Here is an 11824-nt window from a genome sequence, read left to right as displayed (position 1 = left end):
ACTTTATTTTTGTGTTACGTTTTTTTTTTAGAATTAAGGTTAGGCTATGTCAGCTTAAGCACACTTCAATTATATTTTCAAGAGATAACTTTAAAACTATTTTACATATGAGACAAAGCTTTGCTACTAATCCCTATAAGATTTGGACACTTAACCTTAAGTTATGAAGTGTTAGTGTTTACCGGCCAACTAACTTAGGCTCTTTTTGGTATCAATTATCATTGTCAATTATTTTAAATTGTTTGGCATCTATTCTGAATTTATTTTATTAAAATAATAGAAACTCAAATCCTAATGACTTTTGTCCTTTGGTTGTGTGATTCATTATCTCTTTGTGTGTTTCTTAAGTTCTTAAGTAGATGGGGGTATGTCATACACATCTTTTACCTACTTTTCCTTCTTTTCCCTTGTTTACTATCTTTTTAATACTTTTATCTTGACCCAACTTTTTTCCTTTCTATTTTTTCGTTCCCAATCTTTTCATTCGCCTAATGAATTCTTGTGCTTATTTTTTTAAATGGCATAATAGGTGGATTGATCCAAAGGCCTTAATTTGTATTGTTAAAGTATTCACGATTGTACCAAAAACTTAGAATATTCTTTATTGATGCCAAAGTTTCATCTTAAGATACACAATCAAGCAAGGAAGAGTCCTACAAGAGTCCAAAGTCTATTGGTAATTCCAACTGAAAGATACCCATAGTGGTGATTAATTTGATTAAAACTAATCAATCAAATCAAATGTACTTAACTAATGCTAATGTCATTCTAATCTTAATGGGTCTTGCTTGAGTTTGCGCAGGAACCTCAAGCCACACATTTCGAATTGTCGGATCAAAATTTTGATTTCGACCGTCAAAATTCAACGGTTGAAATTGAATCTTGGCCGAAATTTTCAATAGTCGAAATCTCAGCTTGACCGTTGACACATGACCCCAAGCAATTTCCAACCTTAACGATACTCTTTTGTACAGTACATACTTGCCATTGTACTCAGCGTGTTTTCCAAACTGCCGATTATTGGTGGGCCCTCGACAAATTCAGCTCCCCTAATTCATTTTACAGAGCGAGATGATCCGGATTCCCCTAATTCATTTTACAGAGCGAGTACGGATACGATGCTGGTGTCTCGTCTCCACTCTCCGAGTCTGAGAGTTCAATTTTGCATTTCTAAAAACACCCTCGTGTTAGGTTGGTGCGTGCCGTCGAGCCATTATAGGTAGCTTTTGTAATTTTGTCTTTTTTTTTCTTTTCTTTTCTTTTTAAGCGCTTTTGTAATTTTGTCGTTGCAGGGAGACGAGGGAGAGATGAGCTGGGTAGTGGGCTAGTGGCAGCTGCTCCCCAGAGACGAACAGACAGGAACCAGATGCTCGATGCCAGCGTGGCTGTCATGATGACCGTTGAATAGTTTTTTGTTTTTTTCTTTATTTTTTTTTCTTTCTTGGAAAGTAGAGAAAAAAAGGGAGGTTTAGAAAGTTGGAACCCCGAGATCTCCCCTTCTACTTCGGGATATTCTTCGGTTCCAGCCGTGATTCCTGAACCTAAGGAACAACTGAATCAAGGGTGTCAAAGAAACCGTTTAGTCGTATCATCTAAAATCGCACCTTTTAAAATTTAGTGCGGTACATATTGAAATTGAATTTCTTCGGTACTGGTTCCGGTTTTAGGTACTCATACCATTGGTATATACCAAAACCATACCGTACCAAATTAAGGAATATAAATGTAATTTTACAATTAAAACACTTTACCTTTATCCTATCCCTAATTCCTTGTTTTAGTTTTTTTGTTCGTCCTTCACTTCTCTTCTTAAGTTTACTTGTTTTGCCTCTGCTAATATCAGATTCTATCAATTGTTTAATCGCAATTTCATTATGATCTTAATGAACTAATAACAAAAGTGGAATTAAACTATTTTTCCACACCGATTTAATACCGAACCGTTTTTGCAAATACCGAAACCGTAACATACCGTGTAAATTCGGTACAGTACGATTATGGTTTTCAGTATTCAAAGTTGGTACTGTACCAAAATTGTACCGTATTACCGAAACCATATCGATTGACACCCTTAAACTGAATAAGGATAAACCGATAAAGGATCAGGTTGACGAGCATGTTTAAATGACTGTTATACCCCAGCAAACTCATGGTTTTAAGTTTTAGTACATTTCTATTTTATCAAAAAAATAATTAGCTTGAAATGTATTTTAGAGTTGGAATCTTTACTTGTTGAGGTAGAGATTATGCTCTCTTCATATTTATTTATCCCACTTTTAAGAAGAGATTTAACTCTAAACATCAATAAAATAAAGTGGATCATAAATATTAAGAGTTGGACCCTGCTTCTAAATATGTGATAAAATGATATAAGGGTAGTGTGACCTTTATCCATTGAGTATTATGCTGACACCCTCCACAAGTTTAAGAGGAGGCTCATTTCTGGCCTTTGATAAAATGGATTATAAAGCATAAAGATGGATCCTTTCTAAATGTGATAAAAATATGTAAGACGAGCACAATCTTTATACATTATACTGGCATAATTTGATGCAATTCAATTAATGTCATTAAAATAAAAAGAAATTCTTCCAAAAAGAAAAGAAAAAATAATTATTTCAATGTTTTAAACCTAATCTCCATTTCCATTTGAGTCTAGGTTGTCTACCCTCTCCATCATATGTTTTCATCCTACATTAAGAGATCCCCACTAGGAATTCCAACTCAAAATTAAGAGGTAACCTCCCTCTCTAATATATAGTGGTGGAGAAGTGTGAGAGAAGCAAAGTCTGGATCACCTCCCCGTCGAGGTAGTACTCTCCCAATGCTTCTTCACCACAAATTTGGATAAGACCCACCTAGAATCCATTAGGGTCCCCTCATTAATTTTTTTGTTATTACTATTTGGATGTGGGTCCCACACCAAAATTGGGTCGTGAAGAAATGCCAATAGTATGTGCTTCTAGGATTGGGAGGTAATTAGAACTAGAGGGGAGCATAGCCCTGTGACAGGTAGAGGATCCAACTACATCTGGAGTCCGAATCCTCTACCCTGATAGGGAGCACAGAGTGCTCCATGTTGCTTGTTGACCGTAGACTAAGAGGCCCCATGAGTTTGTGGTTATAAAATCGTTGAGGGAGCACAGAGAGAGATGAGGATTTCTATTTGCAGCAGACTGTCAATATTGCACCACATGTAAGGAAACCAATCAGATAGTAGCTAATTAGAGGGGCTAGGTTGTGTTGAAAATACGATTTTATTTTTTTTTTTTTTTTATATTAAAGGATTACATATTTAATAAATTTGTAAAAGGAAACCCCTCGCCCTATATGATCCTAAACCCCTAGTTGGAGATTACGACCTTCAACATGGTTTTATCTTGTGTAGCTTAATTGCAAGGAGAGATGGATTCTTGCATCAACAATATGTCATAGCTAGTAGATCACTGGAAAAAGCTATTAGGGTTTCAAAACATGATTTCGTCTTTATGATTCTTAATTTAATTTGGAGAAATCATGCTATAAATCTATGTAACTAAAGTGGGCATCATGTCCTTAGGGTTTGAATGAGAGACATCTTGTCTTTTTCAAAGCAAAGATATGAGTAGCCTGAGGTTTTGTTTGCTTTGAATCTTCCGTGGTTTTTAACCAAAAAAAATCTTCCTTGGTTGCAAAATGCATTATATTTCAATTGGTACTTGTTCTTGGAGTTCTTGAAAAATTACATTATATTTCAGTTGGATCTAGCTCTAGTAGCAGAAATCGATGACTAGTTTCGAACTCTATTTGGCGATTATTGTTATAGCCATGGAAGATTCTTACCGTTTTGACCTTGCAACTTCTTTTTCAGACTGAAATCCCCAAATTAGAACTATGGTTCCATCCTCAAGTCAACTTGGGAATATCTTTCAGTTAGAAGTAAATGATTCAGCTTTTCTATAACCAGGGCTTGCATAATAGGGGTTTTAGGATTGGAAAAAGTAAAGGGTTTTATTTGTAAATTTGTGAAATATTAATTTTTTTGTGTAAATCAAGGTGCAAAAGTTCACACGCTGGGTATCGCCGGTTTGCTACCTAGCGAACCAGCGATACCCAGCTAACTTTTGCCTAAATATCAACATCGAAACGAGTGAAGAGAGAAGGGATGAAAGGAAGTAGATCGGCTTCAGCTGTAAGGGAGAAACGATTTCGGCTTTGACATTCAAGGCTTCAACACAGAGCCAATGACAGCAGACAAGAGAGCAGCGTTTCCGGTCAAGAGATCCAAGGTACTAGAAGATGTAAGCGAAACAGTCGTCAGGGAGATTGGAGACTTAGCTAGACATCAAAGAAAGAACGAAATCAGATCTGCCCTTAGTGATATTCTGTGTAGGGTTTGTGGCTTTGCTGTCGGCGAGGTTAACGGCGATGAAATTAAAGCAGTTGACAGCAACTGTCCCATCCACAGAGAAGGAAGGAGTGAGAGTGATCAGAAATCGAAGCAACGTCGACGATGAGAAGAGCAATCAGCAGTTGTGCTTCCGTGTTCTTCACTTCTTCCTTCATTTTATCTCAAATATTCGATAATATCGCCGATATCTCGCCAGTTCGGCGATAAATGGCCAGATATCGTATCTCGCAAGTTCGAGGTTCGGTCTTGGTTTCGGTTCGTTATAAATCGAAATTCGACGATATTCTGTACCTTGGTGTCAATAAAAAAATTGTATTTACAACAAAACCCTTCCTGTAATTAAATATTGTCTGATTGGTTTTTGTGCATATAGCACAATATCAACCAGCTGCCGCAGGGTTATAGCCGCTTCTATATAAAAATTCAAAAAAAAAGTGATCCAGAATCCTGCATTTGGGGTGGGGATAATTTTTTTCTCCTTTTTGCCCTTTTGGCAACGTGCTTATTTCCAGTAAATAAGCTATAGGGTTTCGGACCATCAACCGCGCTTCGATACGGGTTACATCTGCAATCTGTTACATACTGACGTGGCCAGCGGATTTAAATGACATAAATGCGCCTGGTTATCAATCGAACACTTCTGTGGCCCAAAACTTCCAAAATACCCTGAGTAGCGGAAACATGCTCAAATTTTAACGATTCGGCTCTACAAAAAGCGGTCCGTGTTTTTTTGAATCCTCCTTCTGCCGGTTCTGTAACCAACAGAGATTCAAGGACTCCGACAATGGCGCTTCTCTATCTCTCTCTCTCTGAAAACTACATTTTCCTTGCGTCAGAAGATCAGTAAATCTCTGATTCTGAGTCTCTCAGGCTTTGCCGCTCCTGAAAGCGATCTTTGCTCCAAGCATAAAATAATGTAGCAGAAAAAAGCCAATAGTAATAGCTTATGTTCTAAGTTTTTTTTAAAATCTTCCAATCGCTTTCTCTCTTTTTCCTGTCGTGTCGCTTGAATTGCCTGCAGGAATCTCGAATCGGCGTGATTTCGATCTCCGCGGCAGGTTTCGATGAAAGCTTTAGGGAGTTTTGTACTTTTGTAAGTTTTTAAGAACTGGCACTCTCTTTTTTTTCTTTTTTGAAGTTCACTTTCTTCTTTCAGATTTAGCACTCCCTGAAGTAGAGCCTCTTACTGGTATTTACTGTGTTTTGTTCTTCTAAATGCTAGGGCTTTGGTTCCGGAAATGGTGCTTTTGAGTACCGTTTCAGATCTTTGAGGTACTGAGTTCGTCTCAGTTTGCCATTCTCTCTCTCTCTCTCTCTGCTGTTTTTTCACTTCTATTGAAGCCTTAAAGTAGGAGAATCGCTTAAACTCATCAACTATCAATTTTGAAGACTTGAAGGGCGATAATGGTCGATTTGTTGCAAAACTCGACTAGAAATAGGTTTCAGACGGCTGTTTGGAGTGTAAAGCTCGGTTTCCTCTTCGTCGGGGCAATCTCAGTCGTTCTGCTACTCAAGCTCGCGGTACCGTACTCTGTCAATGCCGTCCTCTCTACTATTCCGCGCATCTGGATCTCGTTCCGTAGCTGGTTAGCTCCTCCGTATCTCTACATCATCGTCAATTTCATTATTATCACCATTGCAGCTTCCTCAAACTTTCAGCAGAAGCAAAACTCGGAGAAAAAAATAGATGAAACCGTTACGGCGGAGAACCAGAACCGACTACAGAAGCAAAAGAGAAATGATTTCGGGGCTGTTTCTTCCCCTTTAGCTTCTGATGATCGCGAGACCGCGATGGAGATATGGTCGGAGATGAATGAGATTCCTCAAGATTCCGTTCAGAAAGCTTTCATTTCGGTTGGAAAATCTGTAGAATCATCCACGGAGACTTCATCTGATGTCTCTTGTTTGACAGATTCGGACGACAAAGGCAAAGCGGAATTCTCTGTTTCTTCTCGTTTCGCCTCCAAAACATCATCGGAGAACAGTCGAAAAATCGGTAAATCAGTGACGGCGTCACAGAAGACAGTGAAACCACTTAGCGTGGCCAAAACTAACAAACAGAAGGAAACCTTAGATGCTACATGGAAGATGATTACGGACGGGAAAGAAAAGCCATTGCCACGGCACCTGAAGAAGAGCGAGACATGGGACGTTCCACCTCGTGTGATTGATCCTGACTTGGATCTGGATTCGTCACCGGTGGTGGTTTATCGGAAGGAGCTAAGAAAGTCAGAGACCTTCAATGATGCTTCGTCTTCAGCTTCTTCTGCTTCATCGGCATCTTCGAGGAGTGGTGGTGACGGTGGGGGGGTGAGGAGGGAGAAATCGCTTAGCCATGATGAGTTGAATAGGCGAGTTGAAGCCTTCATTAAGAAGTTCAACGATGATATCAGGTTGCAGAGACAAGAATCAGTTAAGCGTTACGCGGATATGGTCAATCGTGGAGTTTATTAATGAAAGTAATCCTTCTGTTACACATTCTACTTCTCTCTCTTCCTCAGAGGGAGGAGATGAACCACATTCTCAGGTAAGCTTCTCTGCCGGGACACCATTAATGTGGAAATCATGCCCTTCAATTCTATTAATTCTTATTGAATTGTTTGTCTAATTGTGTTCAACTGTTCATCAGGTTTGCTGTTATGTCTTTACCTGTTGCCCTCATATCGTTAATTTTCCTTACATGGCAGGTACTGTGGGTAAAGGTTGTGGAAACTACAGTTACCGTTTCTGCGATAGAGAGGTAGGTTCTAATGGAAATGCGCTCCTGTTTTGGTGACTGAGTTAGTAGAACTCGATACTGTTATGGATTTTTGTAAAGAAAAGAAATAGTAGGAATATCTAAAGCTCTACCAGGGTAAGACGTTTAAATTTTCAACTTTTCAAAGTAAGTTTCCTTTAAATGTAGCTTTTTCTGTTAGATGTGATGCTATGACGAATTAATACTTCTTTGTCTTATGAAAATTATGCTTCATTCTACTTGTTGGATCGATCCACTGAACCTTCATCTTTACTCCTCTTCAGAATTTTTACTTCTATTTGACATTTTTAGGTAGATGTGTAATGATAGGGGGTCATCAAGAGAGAAACCAACAATTTGGCTACGATTCGGCCATGATTTGAATTGGTTAGGCTATGAATGTGTATCCACAGGGAAGGTAGGGGGTCATTTCATACCTCATAGGACGGAGAGAGTCTTCGTCTGTCTATGACATTGCCCATCATCTGTATCTTAAAATGGATTTCTTGACTGTAATTTTTGAAGGTGATGTTCTTCAATGGGAGCATTATCACATGCAGAGGCTGATAAGTATATGTGCTTATTGACATCATTGGGTGTGGGGCGGTGACATCTGTTCTACCTTCTATTAGGCCTAAAAGATGCACCAGTTGCCAGAACATTTTTTCTTGGATCATGCTAGAATGCTGTGTGGTAGGATGTTCACATCTTGTACAATTAGTAATCTTGCAATTCCCTCCAATTACCTTTTAGAATTTTGATTGACATGTGGCTTCAAAAAATTCTGAGCATAGAAAAAAACTTATTTTTCCCTATAATTTCTCATCAATTTCCTCACATTATGAAAAATGATCCATCTTTCTGCAATTTTTTTCCTCTCATCAATTCATCCATTGTCTCATATACATATTCTATGCAGTAAACTCTGAACCTTCATGTCTTCAGGAGAATGACCTGTTTCAGCATGTCTAAAATTGGACTTTGGGAGTTCACTGTAAATCCTCTTCCCCCTCAGCTTGTTTCCTCAGTTGAAAATCAAACAAAATAATAAAGAAAAAGAGAGGGACTTGAAAGTTTGGAGAAATTTTAGAAATCAGACTGGTGTAGTTAATAATGTATTTTCTAATTTGAGTATCTATATTGACCATTGGATTTTTTGAAGCCACATGTCACAATCTTAAAAGTTAATTTCAGGAAATTATTGGACTGGGAAGTATAAAGGATGTGAACCCCTATCATCAGTCCCTAAACAATTACGCACCCATACGGTGGTACTAATATTTTCATTCTCATCCCCGTTTATAGAAAGCTCCTATTCAAATAAAAATAAATAAAACAATTTCTTTTTTCATGTAAAGGGAAACTTTTGTTTCTAAGCTTCTAATTAATAAAAATTAAAATTAAAAAAAAAATTCTTTTGTCATGTAAAGTGAAACTTATGTTTCTAAGCTTCTAGTATTGTGGGTTTTGAAACTTACGGGTAGGTAAGCATTGATTTTCGATAAGTTTGAAACATACAGAAATTGAGTCTTCTTTGGTTATCTCTAATGCAAAGAGGAAGAAGAAAAAGAAGAGAAACCCTCAAACGCCCTACTCTTCTTTGGCAATCTCTAATGAAAGGAACTCTTGTCCGGAGCAACATCACAGTTGTCATCGTTTGTTGGTGCAAGCAAAGATGAAGCCTGGGTTTAAACTTTAAACCCCTAGGCTTGACGGGTCCCATTGCATTTTTTTGCAACTAGGGTTTGTTAACTAAAATGAAGATGAAATTTTGGGATGAAGATGTAGGTTTTATTTTTTGGTTCGGTTTGATTTGATTTCTTGGGTTGGTTTGGTTCTTAAATAAATTTATGCTATTTTTTTTTTTTTCATTGACAAGAAAACAAAAGTTAAATTAAAGGACATCATAAGAGATGCATTTACCAGTCATAGGGAATCTACAGAATTCATATCTAGAGATTCTAAGTTAATCCTAACATATCCATTGGCTTTGTTTACTTCCATGTCTGTCAATCTAACAAAAAAGTTTAAAAAGAGTGAGGGACTTGAAATATAAAGCATGTGGTTTCTTTCATTTTTGTTACCATATCCAGGATAATTGTCAAGTGTTGTAAAGGCCATCTTGTCTTCGAGGACTTTGGTCAGAGAGACGCGATTCTGTTTTCGCTGCACCAAATTTGTGTAATGGGTATGCTTTCCTTCTTTGCTAATTCTAGTCTGATGTTGAATGCAAAAAGTGATTCCAATCCTATCACTTTTGTCCACACATTCTGTCTCCACTATAACCAATATGCCATATACACCTATCCCCACACTCCATCCTGCTATCTTTTGAGATTCATTAGATACCTTTGCACAAAATAAAATTGGTGAGTGAATCATGGATAAATCTTTGGAAATGAAGTGTACTTATTGCTCCAAAGTGAACTGGTTAGTAAAAGATTGTTGAGTTTCTTCAAACATATAAGAATTTGACCATGCCAAGCAAAGCTCAGTTACCCAAAAGCATATATTATTTAGGACTCTAATCGGGTTAGATTTTTGTTTATTAAACATCACATGGTTCCTTTCTCTCCATAAGAAATAACAAGTGATACTAAAACAAGAAGAAAAAAAAAAGAGCCAATGAGTAGCTTCTTTGTCCAGCTGTGTATTAGCTAGGAAAGCAGCACAGAAGTGGAAGAGAGATTCTCTGGTCAAGTGTTGAGTTCTGAATCCCAAAGGTCTTGCCGCCCAGATCTTCTTGGTCCATTTGTAAGATAAAAAAATATGTCATAGAGTCTCCGCTTGATCTCCGCATAGTTCACAAACAGCGTCTATGTCTGACCATCAGGATAGGATAGACTTAATTGGCAATCATGCATTCAATAGAAACCAAAAGAAAGATTTAAACTTCAGGTGGAGGGGGAGCTTCTAGTAGAATTTCCTCAAATGTTTGAAGGTATTGCAACTGATTGGGTATTTTTGTCTCTACAATGCTTACAATGCTCGCCCTGCCAACTTTGTAGAGAACTCGTCATTGAAAGAGACTTTTGATACCCACCTATCATTTGAGGAGGTTAGCGAAATATGAGAGAGAACGGATGAATGAAGATTAAAAGTTGAGAGATACTCCCTGTTAAATTCAATGTTTCGAAGCATTTGTGCAACCATGGTTTCTGGTGCCCAAACTAGGACACAGAAAGCCCGAGGTCAAACCAGAAAGAAGAATCAATTCCATTCCTGATGTGCTTTTGAACCATTTCCTTAAGTTGAGAAATTATACTGCAGATACTAGACCAAGGCCAAGAGCCTGCTTTCTTTTGCAGTTTGGGGTTGAACAAAGAAGTCTTTGGAAAATATCTAGTCTTAAGAGTCAAAGCCTAGAGACTGTTCGACTCATTGAGAAGTTGCCACTCATGTTTGAGGAACAACGCCATATTAACATCCTCCATTCTTTTAAAGCCCAATCCTCTAGAAGACTTGGGCTAACAACATTTATCGCATCTAATGAGAGTAAGATGCTTAACTTTAAGGGGATTACCATGCCAAGATCTTTGGCAAAAAGAATCGAGTTTTATACAAAAACTTCTTGGGAGGCGGAAGCATTGCATATGAAAAACCGATAAAGGAACACTAGCTAGGACACAACATTCTACGAAGATTATTTTTCTTCATAAATTTTGTACATTTTGAAGTTGTAGAATCACCACTTCGTAAGGCATATCTCTTGTGCTACCTATAAATGTATTATCGGTTCTTGTCATATCATACTACTATCATAAAAACATGAATTCATGGCTATTTTCATCTCATTAAATACCTTCATCTATTCGACCCATTGAAGAGATCTACTGGCAACAAATGTCTAGAATTAGTTGGCTTCAGGCTAGTGATAAGAACATAATCTTCTTTCATTCAATAACAAGCCAAAGAAGGCAAAGGAATGCAATTCACAAACTGAAGTCTCACAGAGGAGCAAGATATTCCAGGGGAGGTAGTATCTTATTTCTCAAATTTATTTTCCACATCATATCCATAATCTCCCCATAATTTCCTTTCTCGCATACAGCCTTGCATTTCTAGAAATAACAATGATTGTTTATGCAAACCTTTTTCGGCAGATGAAATAAATAAATAAAATAAAAAAATAAAAAAAGAAGAAGTTCTATTCCCAATGAAAAGGAAACAAGACTCCTAGAATCGATGGCTTGCCTGCTAGGTTTTATCATAGAAACTGGAACTTTTTAGGGAATGGTGTAATTATTGGAATCCAACATTTTTTCAAGAGGGGTTTCCTTCTCAAAAGCTTAAATAGAACAATAATAACCTTGATCCCCAAAAGGAAAAATCCACAAGAGGTAAATCATTTGAGACTTATAAGTTTGTGTATTGTTCCTTACAAAATCATAGCCAAATGCCTTTCAAATAGACTGAAACGTTTATTACAGTTAATTGTGAGTGAGACACAAAGTGCCTTTATCTTAGGAAGGTCCATCTCGGACAATATTTACTCCGCACATGAGTGTATTCACTTCTTAACACACTCCAAATCCAAAACTGGATACATGGAACTTAAATTAGATCTTTACAAGGCATACGATAAGATGGAGTGGAGCTTTATTAGGGACACTCTAAGCTTCTTAGGTTTTACAAATCAGTGGATACAATGGATAATGCAATGTTTGACAACTATTGAGTATCAAATTAAAATAAAT

The 11824-nt window shown here is 37.4% G+C and overlaps 1 protein-coding gene across 2 annotated transcripts; it reads left to right on the top strand.

Moving 5' to 3' along the window:
• Positions 1–5122: 5122 nt before the first annotated feature.
• Positions 5123–8151, top strand: LOC149012659 (uncharacterized). 2 transcript variants are annotated; one of them, XM_089160161.1, is made up of 3 exons: positions 5123–5483; positions 5613–6917; positions 7078–8151. In XM_089160161.1, the coding sequence occupies exon 2, from the start codon at positions 5795–5797 to the stop codon at positions 6842–6844; it is 1050 nt and encodes a 349-aa protein (XP_089016287.1). In that variant the 5' UTR covers positions 5123–5483; positions 5613–5794; the 3' UTR covers positions 6845–6917; positions 7078–8151. The 2 variants fall into 2 exon arrangements, with proteins under 2 accessions (XP_089016287.1, XP_089016289.1); XM_089160163.1 differs by having other exon boundaries at positions 5123–6917.
• The last annotated feature ends 3673 nt before the right edge of the window (positions 8152–11824 follow it).

The sequence above is a fragment of the Hakea prostrata genome, chromosome 6 (assembly GCF_041222555.1).
Source record: "Hakea prostrata isolate BN-2017 chromosome 6, UWA_Hpros_2, whole genome shotgun sequence".
Taxonomy (NCBI): Eukaryota; Viridiplantae; Streptophyta; class Magnoliopsida; order Proteales; family Proteaceae; genus Hakea; species Hakea prostrata.
This window is presented reverse-complemented; position numbering and strand designations above follow the sequence as displayed.

Excerpts from the sequence above, each read along its gene's own strand:
- LOC149012659 (XM_089160161.1), top strand. The coding sequence starts at position 5,795 with ATGGTCGATTTGTTGCAAAACTCGACTAGAAATAGGTTTCAGACGGCT.